At 46.7% G+C, this 16812-nt stretch overlaps 2 protein-coding genes across 4 annotated transcripts in view; one reads left to right on the forward strand and one right to left on the reverse strand.

Moving 5' to 3' along the window:
- MYO19 (myosin XIX) overlaps positions 1-10222 on the forward strand; it is a 17965-nt gene extending 7743 nt beyond the window's left edge. Inside the window, exons 11-27 of one of the 3 annotated variants that reach the window (XM_042442248.1) lie at positions 1-58; positions 605-681; positions 1344-1434; positions 1641-1812; positions 1938-2011; positions 2304-2425; positions 2552-2665; positions 3399-3575; positions 3735-3884; positions 4452-4559; positions 5273-5343; positions 6050-6162; positions 6840-7009; positions 7734-7863; positions 8313-8398; positions 8512-8820; positions 9625-10222. In XM_042442248.1, the coding sequence (XP_042298182.1) occupies positions 1-58; positions 605-681; positions 1344-1434; positions 1641-1812; positions 1938-2011; positions 2304-2425; positions 2552-2665; positions 3399-3575; positions 3735-3884; positions 4452-4559; positions 5273-5343; positions 6050-6162; positions 6840-7009; positions 7734-7863; positions 8313-8398; positions 8512-8820; positions 9625-9747 (2145 nt within the window). In that variant the 3' untranslated portion in view covers positions 9748-10222. Of the gene's footprint in view, positions 59-604; positions 682-1343; positions 1435-1640; positions 1813-1937; positions 2012-2303; positions 2426-2551; positions 2666-3398; positions 3576-3734; positions 3885-4451; positions 4560-5272; positions 5344-6049; positions 6163-6440; positions 6562-6839; positions 7010-7733; positions 7864-8312; positions 8422-8511; positions 8821-9624 lie in introns of those variants that run through there. The other 2 variants (XM_042442249.1, XM_042442250.1) reach the window with 2 other exon arrangements.
- Positions 10200-14004, reverse strand: ZNHIT3 (zinc finger HIT-type containing 3). Its single transcript, XM_042442263.1, has 5 exons — positions 13851-14004; positions 13248-13279; positions 11577-11669; positions 11351-11431; positions 10200-10766 (listed from the first exon to the last, which is right to left on the reverse strand). The coding sequence occupies exons 1-5, from the start codon at positions 13934-13936 to the stop codon at positions 10576-10578; spliced, it is 483 nt and encodes a 160-aa protein (XP_042298197.1). The 5' UTR covers positions 13937-14004; the 3' UTR covers positions 10200-10575.
- Positions 14005-16812: the final 2808 nt, after the last annotated feature.

The raw sequence follows: 16812 nt of genomic DNA on the forward strand, positions 1-16812 counted from the left end.
AGTCTCCCTCGCGGCGCGAACTTCTTCTGGCTGCCAAACTCTGAAAAAGCTTTAGAAGGTATTGTTTGAAACCACAGATGTTAAGAGCCTCACCTTTCTTTAAGGAAAGAGTTAGAGACATTGACAGTGGAGGAAACATGGCTTAAACATTATCCACAAGATATTGGGTCTTACCTTCTTATCCAACCATCTACAAGCCACCTTGTGTTTGAGAAGCTGCGAACAGAAGGTTGGTTTGAACGTAGTGCCAAACCACAGCTTGCAGAGTCACCTTCAGCTTCTGAACCAAGATTTGGTTTTGCGTCTTATATCTCTGCTTCAAGAATCCCTGGGGCCCTTCCTCTCAAAAATTCCCAGAGCAAACGGTGATTTGTTAAACAAATGCAATGCCAAACCATGAGTTATTCTACCAGTGCTTTGCCATCCATGGTTTGGCAACGGGATTCCAATCACGTTTCGAGATTCTAGTTTGGTGCCCATTCTCATACCCTGGTTTATCGGAGGCTATGTTCAGGCATCCCAACAAGTCATGATTAGATTTCCATACTTCGTTATCTCAGTGGGATGTTGAGAGAGGCAAATCAGGTGTTTCTTTCTTCTCCAGAGGACTGCTTCGATGTGACACGGGAGGCAATGTCCCATTTGGGCATTGACAGTTCCACACAGAATAACCTTTTTAAGGTCAGTGGATTTGCATTCTTCAGCTTGAAACACTGAAGGTACACTAACCCCTGCCTCTCTCTGGTTGGTACTGTACCACCCTGGATGTACCATTCTCATCTGATCTTGGAAGATAAGCAAAACTGGACCTGGTTATTAATACTTGGATGGGAAACCACCAGAGAAGTGTTCCTGTTCACTTCCCCAAGATTTGTCTTTAAAAAGATATCCCGAGCCTAAAATGTGAACTTCTTAGGCCTGTTACAGACTGCCAAAATAAAGCTGCTTCGGATCTCTTTGGAGGTATGCTGTTTAAATGATGCATGTGTCCTAAGAATCCAGAAGCTGCACCAAAGCTGCACTCCAGTGCTTAGGAATGGAGTGTGCCTTTGGCGCAACCTCCGGACTCTTAGGACCCATGCATCATTTAAATAGCATACCTCCAAAGAGACCCGAAGCAGCTTTATTTTGGCCGTCTGTAACAGCATTTAGGTGCAATCTTTTTGGTTTACTCCTTATAGGAGACTATATTCCTTACCTTTTGTTCATTTGCTGGCTTGAACCATGGGGGATTGTGAGTGTCTTGCATCTCCAGGGATCTTTGGAATCCCACTTCTGAGCTAATCTGAAACATCCACATACGCATTCTCTTTTTCTGAGTCATCTCTTCTCTCTCTTGGCAGATATTAGCAGGCTTACTCCACTTGGGCAATATTTGGTTCTCTGAATCCGAAGATGAGTCACAGCCTTGCAAACTGGAAGATGGTGCCAAAGGTGAGAAATGAAGAGCTCCATCCTTCCTTCCTTCCTTCCTTCCTTCCTTCCTACTAGTCAGTTAGGTTTTAGTCCCATACCCTCCGACTGTCCCAGTCTCAATTGAAACAGAGGAATGACAGAGGATTAATTGAGACTGTCTCTACCAGACTAAGTTAAATAAGCTACTACTTTTATTATTATTTCATGGTTTCTTCTAAAACAAGATTTTGCAAAGACCACTTCCAGACTGTTGAAAGTGCCCATAGAGGAGCTCCTGGACACACTGAGCATCAGGACGATAATGGCCGGGAAACAGCGGCAGGTTTTCAAGAAGGCCTGCGCCAAGGCGGAGTGTGAGACGCGGAGGGACTGCCTGGCCAAAGTGATCTACGCCAAGTAGGTGCTTTGATGCTCCTTTTGGGAAGGGGCCGCCTTTTGTCTCCTGCCTTTCCTTCCTCATTGTGTAAGATACCCATTTATCTGGATCATCTGAGACATCGCGTTTTGTGTTTCCGTTCCAGGATCTTTGACTGGCTAGTGACTGTGATCAATGGAAGCATTTATGCAGATCCTTCTGTGTGGAGCAATTTCATAGGTAATCTTTTTCTAATCCCTTAAGGATCTGGTCTTGTGGGCATAGCCACTTGGACTCAACACATGTGTATATATGTATAAACGCTCATTGTTGTCTGTGTAGATGTGTGTAGGGGAGAAAAGGGGGTGTAATGTTGCCCTTGCCAGGAGACTTATGCTCTCTTAACATGTCTGTTCTTCCTCATTAATAACTTTTGTCTTCTTGACTGCACTTGGATGTGGCTTACTGGATCTCATCTGTGAAATGATGTAAGGTATGGTGTCTGGTGAAGTTTGTCTCCTTCATCCTCCAGGTCTGTTGGATGTATACGGCTTCGAATCCTTTCCGGAGAACCACCTGGAACAGCTGTGCATCAACTATGCCAACGAGAAGCTGCAGCAGCATTTTGTCAGCCATTTCCTAAAGGCGCAGCAGGTACCCTCTTTCTAGGATTTTTCCCATACGGTTGTTTGGCCCCATCCAATTTTAAGGATAGCATATTCATGGACAAGGCTATCTCTCCTTTTGCCCCAATCTTGGTCACTGTGTTTGTTTCTCCAGGAGGAATATGCCATGGAAGGGTTTGAATGGTCCTTCATAAACTACCACGATAACCAAAGTTGTTTGGACGTGATCGAAGGCAGTCCCATTAGCATCTTCTCTTTGCTGAACGAGGTGAGTTCAACGTACCACTGTTTCTTGGCCGCAGCTTTTCCAAAGGTTGGAAAAGATTACTTTTTTGGAGCACAACTCCTGTTATGGCCCTGTCGCTTCCAACCTTCCTCCTGATGGTTGAAACCATATGTCCTTCTTGCCTTTGGGCTGAACGAGAGTCCCAGAAATCCATGGATGGATAGATAGCTTCATGCTGGGTTGTGGAGGCTCACCAACTGCCTTAGCTTCAGCCCTGTCTCTAGAACAGTGATGGTGAACCTTTTAGAGGCCGAGTGCCCAAACTGCAACCCAAGACCCACTTATTTATTGCGAAGTGCCACGTCCGTCTGGCTTTCCAGTAACAAACTGGCAAACTCTCTCAGCCTCAGGGGAAGGCAATGGCAAACCTCTGGACAAACCTTTCCAAGGAAACCCCAGGATAGGTTTGCACTAGGGCAGTGATGGTGAACCTTTTACAGACCGAGTGCCCAAACTGCAACCCAGACCCCACTTATTTATTGCCAAGCGCCACGTCCCTTTGGCTTTCTAGTAATGGACTCTGGCAAACTGTGCTGGGGCGACGGCACTGGTGCCCATAGAGAGGGCTCTGAGTGCCACCTTTGGCACGCATGCCATAGGTTCGCCCTGCTCTAGAACCTCTGTCCAAAACCTATGGCCTTCTATGTATTTCTCCTTCTCCTGCAAATTTTGAATCTGCCACAACCGCTTTCTGCTCTTCTCTTTTCTTCTGCAGGAATGTCGTCTCAACAGACCCTCCAACGCCGGGCAGCTTCAAAACCGAATCGAGATCGCACTGTCGGATAACCCATGCGTTAGCCGGGATAGGTTTCATAAGGAGCCGAATTTCATCGTTTCCCATTACGCTGGCAGCGTCTGTTACCGGGTGGAAGGGATGGTAGAAAAGAACAAGGTATGCTCAGTAAGGCAATGGACTAACTTTCCTCGCTAACCTCATGCTGCAACATTTTATTCCCATTTGTTCAATATGTATGGTTTTGTTCCCATTTGTTCAATACATTTACCATTAACGTCACTTAATATTTACATGTGTTTGTCTGTTTCCTTGAAGGACCCTGTCCCGCCGGAATTAGTCCTACTGCTTCAGCGATCCCAAGATTCCTTGCTTCGGAAGTTGTTTCCTATGGAGGCCTCGAGAAACGGAGACGACGTCAAAAGTCAGACCAAACCAGTCGTGGTGACAGTAGTCTCCAAATTCAAGGTTTGTCTGATGTATAGGTTTTTAAAACCTAGGTCTCTGTTCTTTCTTGCATCTCTCTACAATGCTTCTACTGTTTATGCAAAACAAAAGTTGAAGTTCGCAAAACAGGAGGTTGTAGGAAACTTATACATAAAGCGATCTTAAGTAATGTTAGAGGGGTAATGGCTGACCATTACCCTGCCATTGCAGTTACAGTGATTCCCTTTTGCCAGTGACAAAAGCTTGACTCCGTTACCTTTAACTTTTAAAAGGGGGTAATTTCACTTCTGCAGTACAACTATAACTTTTAGGGTAACTTAAGTATGTGAATTTTTCTAGCTGTTTTGTTTGAAAGCAACACAGACACCTTGAATCAGCTTTGAAATTATTGGTGGAAGATTAAATAAATGGCATTTACAACAGGCCAATTTGCCATCGTTCATCTGCTTTGCTGAGGGGTTCGTGGATATTCTTTTTAGGATTGAAAGGGCATACCGTCTAAAACCTTAAGGACTGGAAACTAGACAGAAGCCTGGCTTAGCACCCAACATTAAGACTAAGTGGAGCTTCCTCTGTTTATTTTCATAGGGTTCCCTTGAACAGCTGATGGAGATCCTATGCAGCACCACCCCACACTACGTCCGGTGTATCAAACCCAACACAGAATGTGAAGCCTCTCTGTTCCGACAAGAGGAGGTAACCCTTGCTTGAAGAATGTCCAAAGCCATTCTGGGCTGACCATGGTGCGTTGTGGTTCGTGTGTAAGCTGGGAACACAACTGGTTTTAGCACCGGTTGACCAAACCCAGTGGCTGCTGCAGTCACCGATTGGACAGTGTCTTCAAGAGGGAAAACTTTCCAATAGCCAAGCACAATGGTCAGTTTGGAAATGCAGGACCATTTTGATAGCCATGCCTCCAAGGAGAGCCCTCAAGTACAGGCTGCTGCCTTGATTCTTACCCCAAAGCCAGTTCTAACATTTCACCTCCAGAAGCAAGTATTTTGTAAAGCTAATGGATCTGAATTGTCCGTTCAAGACTAAGCCACCGAAAGATAGTGCATAAGATATAGCTCACATACAGTACATTCTTCCTGGTGGGAAACCATCTCTCCTCACCACCCACCACTGCGAGGATTGTGCCTTAGCTATGAGGAGAACAGAAAGGCATAGGGGTATGATGGCAGATGGTGCAACCATCCCTGTTAATAAAAACGTTTGACCCTGCGTTCACTATACCATTGGTCTTGGAAAGAATATGACCATTGTAGTCCCATCGCAGCAGGAGATGTACATCTGGCACCGAGAGACTAGGTTTAAAGGAGGGATTTCTTGTTATTTGTAGCTCAGACTTTTGGTCTCTAGGATGCACCCTTATTTCAGTCTGTCTTAAAACTATCTTTGCCTGGCAGGTTCTAAGTCAGCTAGAAGCATGCGGCATTGTGGAAACGGTCAACATCAGCGCTGCTGGTTTTCCAGTGAGGTAAGACTGTCCAAATATTATTGATCTTCCCTTTAAAATTTTTAAGCACAGGATGTGTTTTTGTATCACAACAAACCATGGTTTGTGTTGCTCAAGCCCCAAATTGCACAACAGGTGACCAAACTGCACTTCTTGTTTCTGATTTGGTTCTTTCTAATCCCCCTTCTCCAGCTTCTGTGGGCAGCTGGAGAAACAAGCCACTGTTCTGGATCCAGATATCATGACAAACCATAGATTGAACAAGCCAGAATTCATAAGCCAGCAACAGACAATGGCTTCTCATTGTGGTTTGTGTTTAACTAACAAGCTGTAGCTTGCCAAGAGAAGTAGATTTACACATTACAACAAACTTGGGCCTGTTACAGACAGCCAAAATAAAGCTGCTTCGAGTCACAATGGAGGTATGGTGTTTCAATGATGCATGCGTCCTAAGAGTCCAGAAGCCACACCAAAGCCACACTCCAGTCCTTAGGAGTGGAACATGGCTTTGGTGTGACTTCTGGACTCTTAGGACGCATGCATCATTGAAACAGCTTTATTTTGGCTGTCTGTAACAGGCCTTGGTTTGTTTTTGAGGCACAAGCCCCCAGCTTGTGATGCCTGAACATGATCACTGTGATTTTGCCCGCATTCATTCTTCATTGCTGTGGCTTTCTTTTACTCTCTTCCACTGATTTCTTTTTTCTTCTCCTCCCACTTTGGACAGGATCGCCTTCAGAAGCTTTCTAGAGCGTTATGGGGTGCTAAAGAAATCACGAAAGCTGAACTCAAAAGCCACGATGCACCAGGAGAATGGCTTCCCCAACATGATGGAAAACGGTACGTTCTCTGATTTGTTTTGGACTTCAGATCCCAGAAGCCCCAACCAAACTGGCCAACAATCGAGAATGATGGGAGCTGAAGTCCAAAAGATTGGAGGGCCAATGTTTGGAAACCAGTGCTCTAGATGGAGAGAGAGCTACTAGACTCAAGGTCCAACAGTGCTGTGCCTGGTTACTCTTCTCTCCCTCGAAGTCCATTGCTAGATCAGTACAGTATATTTATTCCGTCTATGCTTGCCTCCACTATCTTCCCAACCATGCTTTTGGTTTTTCTAGCTTTCCCTGGATTCTTCTTCTCCTCTTACAAAACCTACTTCTCTCTACTGGAGTTTCTCTTCCAAGCTGGGAGCTTCACTTCTCTCTCTTTGCTTTAGTTGAAGCGGCCCAACTGGCAGAGGTAAGCTTAGATTAGAGAGTCTCAGCCCATGGAAGCCAGATGACATCCTATAGCCGCATTTCGGCATCCATCCTATATAATTTGGCTTTCTCTGGCTCAGAAATGTCACCTTTTTAAAACAGCCATGTTGGCTAGGGGAGTCTGGGAGTTGCTGTCTAAGGAATTTGTAGTCCAAGAAAGTAGAGTATTCTGGGAGATGAGTCCACGAAGCTTCAGGGTGTTTGTGTTTCTTTCAGCTGTTTAAAATTGGCACTTTCCCCACCTTTGTTCTCTCACAGGTTGGGCAACAGCACCTTTTGCAGAAGAAGGTGATGCCTTATGCTCTGCGGTCCAGGGCATCCTTTGGCAAGTGTGTGCCAATGCATCCTCCCTTAAGCCCTTAGCGCACAAGCCCTGTGACCCTCCAGCGTACTGTGGCAAAACCAAAGTATTTATGACCAACGCCATGGTAAGTGACGCCTGGGAGAAGGAATTATTTGGACACTGGGAATTGTCATGTGCATGGGATGTGATTCTGCAGTACCAAAATGTGTAAAAAACCCTACATTTTAATTCATGTAATGTCCCCAGTAGATGAAATTCTGAAGTGCTGGAGAACACAGCGATGAATGATAATGCATCAAGCTTACTTTCCACAGTTGCAGCATGCTCTGCCACTGAGAGAAGGCTGGATGCATCATGCTCACCACCCTGTTTTCCAACAACTTGGCAATTCTTCTGTTGCAACAGGGATTGCGTGGCTTAAAACAGTGGTCCCCAATTTTTTGGGGCTACTGTCCCCTTTCCTTTTTGGTGACAACCCTAGTGCCCTTCAGCCATCTCTGGATATTAGGTTTGTTGTATTGCAAATTCAAATTCCGGTTAGACTGATAGCCAGGTCCGGAGGACAGTGCTGCCAAAGAGGACCTCTCTGTCAGTCAATCCCTGTCTTAAAAGGTGAGGTTTTGGTCATTGCAATGGTGCAAAAAGTGTAACAGTGAATTAGTGTAATTCTAGGTTGGGCTGACAACTTTGTAAGTACTGGACAAGATGTCAAGCCTTGTTCCAAGTGAGGCATGGCCACTATGCTGCACTCATACTCTTTAAAATCCCTGTCCAATAATGATCCTTGACTGAGCCGCTCCAAATATGAATCCCACTTTAGGAATTCTTGGGGTTTCTTCCCTTTGCAGCTGGAGGTCCTTGAAGCAGAGCGAGCGCATGTCTTGTCTGAGAAGGCATTCTGCATCCAGTGTTGTTGGCGGAGGTTTAAGGGGAGGAGGCTGGCAAAGCAATCCTGGTCTGCCACCATCATCCAGTCAGGTAAGAGGGAATGAGACGGGGTGGATTTATGGCATCACAAAATAGATGTCGGTGGTGCCGGAGGGGCAAAATGGATTTACAGGGTCATGCTAGTCTATGCTACTCACAGGGTTTGGAACAGAAGGCTCCATCCTCAGTGTCTTCTGTTCATAAGATCTTGTACCAAGATGATGTCAAAGAAAGGCTTCCAGATAGAAAGGAGTGGTAGGCAGTCCAGTGCTCTCTGAGTGTTTGGACTACAACTCACAATTCATTCCCCAATTCATTTTGGCCTCATTGTATGGTGCGTATGGGGTTTCAGCCAAAAATATCCAGTTAGCACCTAATGGAACAGAAGGAAAAATGATTGGTCTTGATTTATACAAGTTGTTGATGTTTCTGTCCTTGTTTCAGCAAATTTCTTTAATACCTTTATTTTCCACTCTCCTGCCTGGGCCCGATTTCACCAGGGGTTCGCTCATGGCTAGCTAGGAAACGCTTCCAGAGGTTACGCAAGGCTGCGACAGTCATCAAACGCGCATGGAAAAAATGGAAGGTAAGAGATGAACGTCGGTCCAGGTAAGAAATGCTGAACTTTAACCGAACAGGCATAGAATTATGTTGGAAGAGGTTGCATGATGTACATTTCTTCCTAACTGCTCTCTGCAGGACAAGATGGATGCGAAGGCTGCAGAAGAACTGGACAATACTGTCACAGAGGCCTTGCCCTCTTTCCCCAGAACCGTTCTTCCCGCAAGCGAGGCTGGTAGGGATTTGGGAAAATCATGGCCGCGGAGCACAGCCGTTCAGTTCTGGCCCCTCGGACTTGTCCTAACAAGGGCTCCCATGACATCGGGTGGGTTCCAGCGAGACCTCGCCCTCCTGACATGCCTCCAGGTCCTACAGAAGACTGACTTGTACAAGGCTGAAACCAAGACACCTGTACATGGCGTCACTTCTATCCGAGCGATCCCACAGGTAAGGGCTACACACACATATATACACGCTTCTTTCCACGTTGCCACTTCTTATCAGACGCCAGTTGGTAGAGGTCTAACGGAATGACCCCAGAAGTCCTAAGGTACCTGGTCAAAATCCATCCCTGGAATCCTAGATCTATTACCTATTTAACATCTGAGTAACTAAGTACAGTTGGCCCCCTGTATCCACTGATTCAAGCACCTACTGATTGAAGATATAAATTCTAAAAGCAAACTTTGATTTTGCCATTTTATACAAGGGACACCATTTCATGATGCCATTGTACATAATGGGACTTGAGCATCCATGGCTTTGGTTATCCTTGAGGGTCCTGGAACCAAACATAGCAGATACTGAGGACCCACTCCAATATCTCCCAGTCCACCTTAACAGCCAGCAGAGTAGGTGAAGGTCTGTTTTGCGGGTGCTTAAGGTGCAAGGAGGAGGACATTTCCAGCTTCTTTCTAGCAGTGAGTAAGCCTGCGACAACTTTGCTTGCTGACATGATGAGGATGGTGGAAACCTCCTCCTCCTTTGCTCGATCCTTTTGCTTGGCTCTTAAAATGGATTGGGATGGGCTTCCAGTTAAGTCTTCCTGAAAACAGACCAGTTATGGAACCATCACTCTGGATTACGAATCCACAACTCCAATACTGTATTACCGGCCTGCATTGGTATAAATCGCAGCGGCAGCTGCTTTGGCGCAGATAAAATTTGAACTGGACCTCAAAATTAGCAGTCATTGAAAGATCTCAAGAGTCTAGTGGACCAAATCTAAGACAGATGTGCTTTTCTTTCCAGGGTTCCATCAAGTTCCATTGCAAGAAGTCCCCCTTGCTCTATGCGGACACCAGGCCCCACTCTCATACCTGCGCCATGACCGGGTTCAACCAGATTCTGCTGGACAAGCGGCTCTCGGCTTGAAAGCAGACCCGAGAACACTGGATATTGATTACTTATTGCACTTTAACTTGCTCTTTTTAAACCAAGCAGTCCCTTCCCCTTCAGCCACACTTTTAATGCCCCTTCCTTTTACAATGGCTGCCTTGGTGGGCCACCAAAACAGTCCTTCATGAGGGTCAAGCTTTTAAAATGTGTTCTTAAGTTATATAATTCATGGCAAATCCCATCCAAAGGGATCTGCTGCAACTCAAGTAGCACATCCCTTTGTGTTTGTTTTGGGTTTAAAGCTTTAGGAACTGTTTCAAATGTAAGGGAAAGATGCAAGCGTGTTTGTTCATCTATTGAAGTTCCAAAAACCAAACCGGGGAGGTTATGCCAAAGATTTTTTACAGAGGTTTTTAGGTGAAGGATGCAAAGCAAAATGGCTTTATTCCCACCCATCGCCTGCAGGCCATGAACAGTTTTCCTAAAGATAAAGAATAAGTATTTTATTACACATGTGGCTGTTCTGTTTTGATTCCATTTGGATCTCTGGCTCCAGTAGTGTGAGTATGAAACTCAGTACTCAGTAGTGCGAGTACAAAACAGTTACAGATGAGTAAATCTAGGTAACGGTATTCAACTAAGCAGGTGATACAGGAGTCTAACCTGCACCCTAAAAAATAAAAGAAGGCAGCATTGATGAACAGTGCACCAAAACTCAGTTCCTCAAATCCAGATCCAGTGTCTACTGGGAGCGGCCTTTGACTCTCTGAAAGGACAGGGATGCCAGCGTTTACACGAGGGACGTACTTCTGGATCGCCATGCCAAAGCCGCCACGCAAACCCGACCTTGCCCCATGGCAAATCTCACTCTACATCTTCATTCTCCTCCTCCGGCGGCTCGACAACCCGCAAGCAACAGTCTGCAAACTCCACAAAGAGTGGCTCCTGCATGTACTTCCGGAGGAGGGAGCTCTTGTCTTCGGCTCGGTCGACGTTCGCAAGCAACTGGCGAAGGTGAGGGTTGAGAAGGATGTCTTTGAGCTCTTCCGATTCCCCTGGTTTGCAAGGAGGAGAAAAAGGAGGCAATGTTACTCTAAGGTACACAGATATGGGTCCAACATGCCCCTCAGTGCAACATAAAGATCCACGTGCAGGATTCAATCCTGATCCAGATACCATCCCCAAGACTTACTTTAAAGCCCCAAAGCTGACTCCCACAACACTTTCTGTGCTTCAGGATCAAAGAAGCTCTGGCTACCCCTCCAACAGCCAGACGCACAATGATAACATTGGCTCTGAAGTCCGCAGGGGTCCCCAAAGCTTGGGGCGGGTATTGCCAGGCGTTTCTCCAATGCTACCTGTTCATGTTAGAAGCACAGAACTCTTTGTGGGGTAGCTTTGGGTGAGAGATTGGGAATACCAATCCGGCAGGGCCTGAAAAACCATAACCGCATGTATAAGGGACACATATATGTGCAGGTACCCCAACTGATCCACTCCTTCCCAGCCTGCCATTTTAAGGCTGTACATGAGCAACATCACAGGGCTGTTGTTAGGATTAAATGTAGGCGGAATTACGACTTTGAATAGCCAACTTGCAGGAGTGGTTTGAGTGTCGGACTAGGAGCAGAAAGCCTACCTAAGAGCTGAAGTTTGTGGAGAGGCACCTTGTCACCTTCGTCGTCTTCGGTCAAGATGTCGTCCACGGTCCAAGGGCTTCCTGGGGAAAGGGAGAAGAAAAGGGTCTGAAATTTGGCCGCACCGCCCTCTTTCACCAACAGAAATCCAGATGGATTAATATCGACCCATCGATAAAACTCCACCGCTGTGTTTGTTTAACAATAGCAGGGAAACCCCATAAATACCTTCGGCATTGAACGATCCTCCTCTCTGAGCATCTTTGGAAGCATCTCTATTTGCAGACGGCGAAGGCGGCTCTCCTCTGGAAATACACAGCTCTGTTCCAAGAAGACACAACACACTGCGTGAATGCCAAAGGAAGATGTTTAAACGTAGGTCATAAACGTTGGCCTCTGCAGATGTCCCACTGTGTGGAGAGAGACACCAACCCATCTGTAAAATGGTGGGGAATCCTTCCAATTGATGGGTGCGCTCCGACTAACAACAAGATTCAGGCCAAAGCGAGTTGCCAGAGGGATTCCAGTTCCCATCAGCCCCAGGCGGTAGGTCTAATGGGGATGATGGTTAGTTTCCAAGGAGAGCAGACCCATCAATTGGTGTTTTTTTTTGCCATCCTCAACAATTGATGGGCATCGATGTACAGGGGAGATCTGAAGAAGGTCGGGATATTGACTGTAAGGACACGCAGGATATAAATTTATTATTAGAGTATTATATCTAGAGGGCACTGGACTGGAAGGCCCTGGGGTTCCCTTCCATCTACAGGACCCTATGTATTCCTGTCAGGGCAGAAGAAGGGGCTGGACTGGATGCCTTGGGGTTCCTTCCATCTCTAGGACCCTATTATTCCTTCAGGGCAGAAGAAGGGCTGGACTGGATGGCCCTTGGGTCCCTTCCTCTCTAGGATCCTATGTATTCCTGCATGGCAAGAAGGGGCTGGACTGGATGGCCCTTGGGTTCCCTTCCATCTCAGGATCCTATGTATTCCTGCATGGCAGAAGAAGGGGCTGGACTGGATGGCCCTTGGGGTTCCCTTCCTCTCTAGGATCCTATGTATTCCTGCAGGCAGAAGAAGGGCTGGACTTGGATGGCCCTTGGGGGGTACCTTCCCTTTCTAGGACCCTATGATTTCCTCAGGGCAGAAGAAGGGGCTGGACTGGATGGCCCTTGGGGGTCCCTTCCCTCTACAGGACCCATGTATTCCTTCAGGGCTGAAGAAGGGGCTGGACTGGATGGCCTTTGGGGTTCCCTTCCAACTACAGGACCCTATGTATTCCTTCAGGGCAGAAAAGGGGCTGGATTGGATGGCCCTTGGGGGTCCCCCTCCATCTCTAGGACTCAGAGGAAGGCAATGGTGTCAAACCTCCTCCGAAACAACCTTGCCAAGGAAACCCCATGCATGAATGTGAAGGCACTGAATAACAACAAATGGATTCCAAATAGCCAAAGGCTCCAGATCCCATCAGCCTCACCTCCTCCAAAGCCCATCGGGGATGATGGGAGTCAGAGGTGGCCTAGCTCTGCACTAGCTAGACTCAAAAATCACCCCAGAGATTCAAAGATGGGGCTTCCCAGATGGATTTCTCCTTGCCTTTTCCCACCTGGGTTGGCGAGGCTGATGGGAAATAGAGTCCCAAGGGGTTATATAAGTGCAGAGGCAAACCGAACAAGCATAACCCATTTTCCCCACACTCCTTAGTTAACAAAACAGGTTAGCAACAGAGAAAAGGGTCCCACTATATGTGTGTGTGTATGTCACTAATACAAAGGAGCTCTTTCTTGCAGCTAGACAGCTCCGAGAAGAAGGACTCCAAAACCCATCTTCCTGGTGGCAGAGGCCCAGTTCACCACATCTAATATTTGAGAGACCTGGAGGGATGGAAACCGGGACCTACCTTTGTGCTTCTTGTAGCAAGGCAAGGAGCAGCTGAAAGGAGAGAAAAGCCAACTTGAGAATTTATTCCTGCCTGGAGTCCTCTGAACATGCACAGAGGGCCTCTCAACCAATATAGACAAGGCCTATCCCTGCAGACAACCCCCTGAGCATGCACAGAGGGCCCCTCCTTCCTGCCCTTGTATCTGGCTCTATGCATATCCCCTTGTATAGGGATGTTGTCTATGTATTTAGGACAAGACCCAAGCCTGCCCTGAATCCTCTGAACATGCACAGAGGGCCCCTTCAAGGGAGACTTCCCAATTGCACAGAGAGGCTCCTGAGCATGGGCAGAGGGCCCCTTCAGCCCTTCTATGGGATCTATACATATCCCCTTCTATGGGGATGCTGCCTATGTATCTAGACAAGACCCAGCCCTGCCCTGGATCCTCTGAGCATGCACAGAGGGCCCCTCCTAGGAAGCCTCCCAACTGCACAGAGAGGCTCCTGAGCATGTGCAGAGGGCTCCTGTGCAGACAGGTGCCAGTGCCACAGTCCCCTGAGCCTGGGCAGAGGGCCCCTCTGTGATGGGAGCTGCAGCTGCTGCTGCAGAGGAGCCACTCACTATCTCTCCCTGCAGCCCGGGCAGCGGTACTTGGCGGCATTCCTGCCCGCCTTCCCGCAAACCACGCAGCGCCAGCAGCCCTCCATGGCAGCCCTGGCAGCAGCAACAGCAGCAGCAGTAGCGCCACGTGGGCGGCTCCCTCAACGTTCCTTCCGCCTTCTCCGCCACGCCCACCGGGGGCGGGGCTTTCCTCCTCCCAGGCATGGAAAGTCGAGCGCTGCTCTGGTCCATTGCTAAGGAGGAGGAGGCAGGCAGGGAGGGAGAAGTTGCCTTGGATGGAGGGATTGATGGATAGATTAATAGCTAACTAGATAGATGGATAGATCGATAGATTAATACAGTAGCTAACTAGATGGATAGATGGCTAGATGGCTAGATAGATTAATAGCTAGCTAGCTAGATGATAGATGGATGGATGGAAGATAGATAGTTAAATAGATGGATGGATAGATTAATAGCTAACTGGATGATGGATGGATGGATAGATAGATAGATGGCTAGATTAATAGCTAGCTAGATGATAGATGGATGGATGGGAAATAGATAGTTAAATAAATGGATGGAAAGATAGATGGATAGGTTAATAGCTAACTGGATGGATAGATAGATAGATTAATAGCTAGCTAGCTAGATGATAGATGGATAGATAGATAGATAGATAGATAGATAGATGAGATAGATTGAATGGGAGGGAGGGAGGGAATGAGGATGGGAGAGATACAGTACATAGATCATGGATGGATGAATGAGATAGCTGAGATGGGATGGAGGGATAGATTGGATGGATGGATGAGATTGGATGGAAAGGAAGGATAGATGGGTGAGATGGATGGATGAGAGATTGGGAGGGAGGGAGGGATGACACAGAATGGATGAGTTGGAGGGATAGATAGATAGATTAGATAGATTTGATGGGGAGGGAGGTGGATGGGATGGAGGGATGGAGGGGATAGCTAGATGAATGGATAGATGTTAGATGGATGGATGGATGGATGGATGGATGGATGAGATAGATTGGATGGGATTATTATTATCAAATTATTATTATTATTAATATCCCGCTTCTCCAAAAGATCAAAGCGGCTAACACTAAAACCTCCATAAAATACAACAATCACTTATTACCATTATATCCCAAACCCTCTCTAACCCCCCATCCGCAATAAAATACAATTAAATCATCAAACAATTATTAAAACAATTATTAAAAGGCAAGGCAAAGGCAGTTGGGGCAGTTGTTGATTGCTTAAACATGAGGTTGCTGGAGTATTGACCTGGGAAGGCCTGCCGGAAGAGATACACCGCGGTCGCGGGCGGACGATGTGGAAGAAAGCGATCCCATAAACAGGCTGGACCTAAACCCCGAAGGGTTTTAAAGGTTATGATCAACACCTTGTATTGGGCCTGGAAATTAACAGGACGGAGGGAAGGAAGGATGGATGGATGGATGGATGGATGGGATAGACTGGATCAGATGAAAGGATGGGGTTATTGAATCATAGAGTTGGAAGCGACCACAAGAACCATCCAGTCCAACACCTTATTCATTTAGTTATTTACTTATTGTATTTAAATCCCGCTTTTCAGCCACAAAGGCTCTCGGAGCGACACCTTGCCATGCAGGAACTCACAAGCAAAGATGGCCATCCAGATTCGAACCCAGAGTCGCAGTCCAGCACTCGAACCACTACTCCGTGCTTTCCCTCTAGGATCTTGCCCATATGGCCTTATTCCTTGGGCAGGTTGCCTTTAAGGTGAGGTGCCAAACCCGTTAAAAATGTGCAAATATCCTCAGCGCAGCCCTATCTTTTGTGCATTGACGCATCCGCAAGATTAAATTTAATATCCCCAGGTTGTCCTTTAATGATACTAGAAGGAGGCGTCGCATTTTATTGCAATGCGGGGATTTTATTGCGCCGCAGGGAACAAAAGCAAACACATTTATCACACCGGCGCAAACGTCAGAAGGGAGAGAAAACAAACCAGTTTGAATGAAAAACATCTCAGGCTTCGATCCGATCGACATTAAATTAATACAATGTGATCATAAGTCCCACATTGAGTGCATTGTAGGCCTGCGCCTGAGTGCGCATAAATGGGATTGTATTGGGCATTTCTCATCCAGTTTTGCTGCATGTTTTAATTCCATTTTGATGGTCACCTTTGTAAGTTTTTAATGGCGCTATGTTTTTGGGCTTTGAGTCCCATTTTTTGGGGAGGGGGTTCTAAAATCTTTTTCCGCATCGGGTCGCAGCAATGGGTTTGCAGCGAACAGGGCACTGAAGCTTGAGCTGATGTATAGGTATAGGATTTTTCTCAAGCCGGACCTGTTGTATCTCTGTGGGTCTGCCTACAATAGGAAAAACAGACAGCAGCTGCCTCTTGAATCCCTTATCAATGGGCAGCAAAATGGAGAGAAAAGGGGTCCGCAAATAAGCCTGCCTCCTGAGCATGTTACAAAGAAACACCTAGATCACAACGTTTGGCTGCCGAAATGGCAAAGAAGACTCCATGCCTTGCAAAACCACAAAACTACAACAGTTAAAGTGGTATCCAACAGCATTATTTCTCCAGTGTAGATGCACCCAGAGTTTGGTTGCATAGTGAGCCTTTCGCATCCGCTGGGGTTCGGTTCCAGGACCCCGCTACGGATACCAAAATCCACGGATCTTCAAGTCCCATTGGATAATAAAATGGTGTCCCCTATATATAAAGGCAAAATCAAGGTTTGTTGTTAGTAATATTTATATTTAGAGTTGGATCCGTGGATAACAGATGCGTGGATATGGAGGGTCTCCCGTATATCCTTAGGAGATGTCCATTGAATCCGGTGCTAAAGTTGGTGGCTTTGACCTCCACGAAACCTGCCCAAGATATCAGCTATGCAGAAAGATACCTGAGAGTAGGTCCCATTGAACTGAGCAGAAATGTATTGAAGTGCCTATTTCAAGACTTTCGGTTT

Source organism: Sceloporus undulatus, chromosome 11 (assembly GCF_019175285.1).
Source record: "Sceloporus undulatus isolate JIND9_A2432 ecotype Alabama chromosome 11, SceUnd_v1.1, whole genome shotgun sequence".
Taxonomy (NCBI): domain Eukaryota; kingdom Metazoa; phylum Chordata; class Lepidosauria; order Squamata; family Phrynosomatidae; genus Sceloporus; species Sceloporus undulatus.

What these genes read in the sequence shown, in the direction of transcription:
- ZNHIT3 (XM_042442263.1), bottom strand. Translation starts at nt 13,936, where the DNA reads ATGGAGGGCTGCTGGCGCTGCGTGGTTTGCGGGAAGGCGGGCAGGAAT. An exon ending in CCGGGCTGCAGGGAGAGATA is followed by an intron (nt 13,280 to 13,850) that starts GTGAGTGGCTCC and finishes CTCTCCTTTCAG; the next exon opens with CTGCTCCTTGCCTTGCTACA. An exon ending in TTGCTACAAGAAGCACAAAG is followed by an intron (nt 11,670 to 13,247) that starts GTAGGTCCCGGT and finishes TTCTTGGAACAG; the next exon opens with AGCTGTGTATTTCCAGAGGA.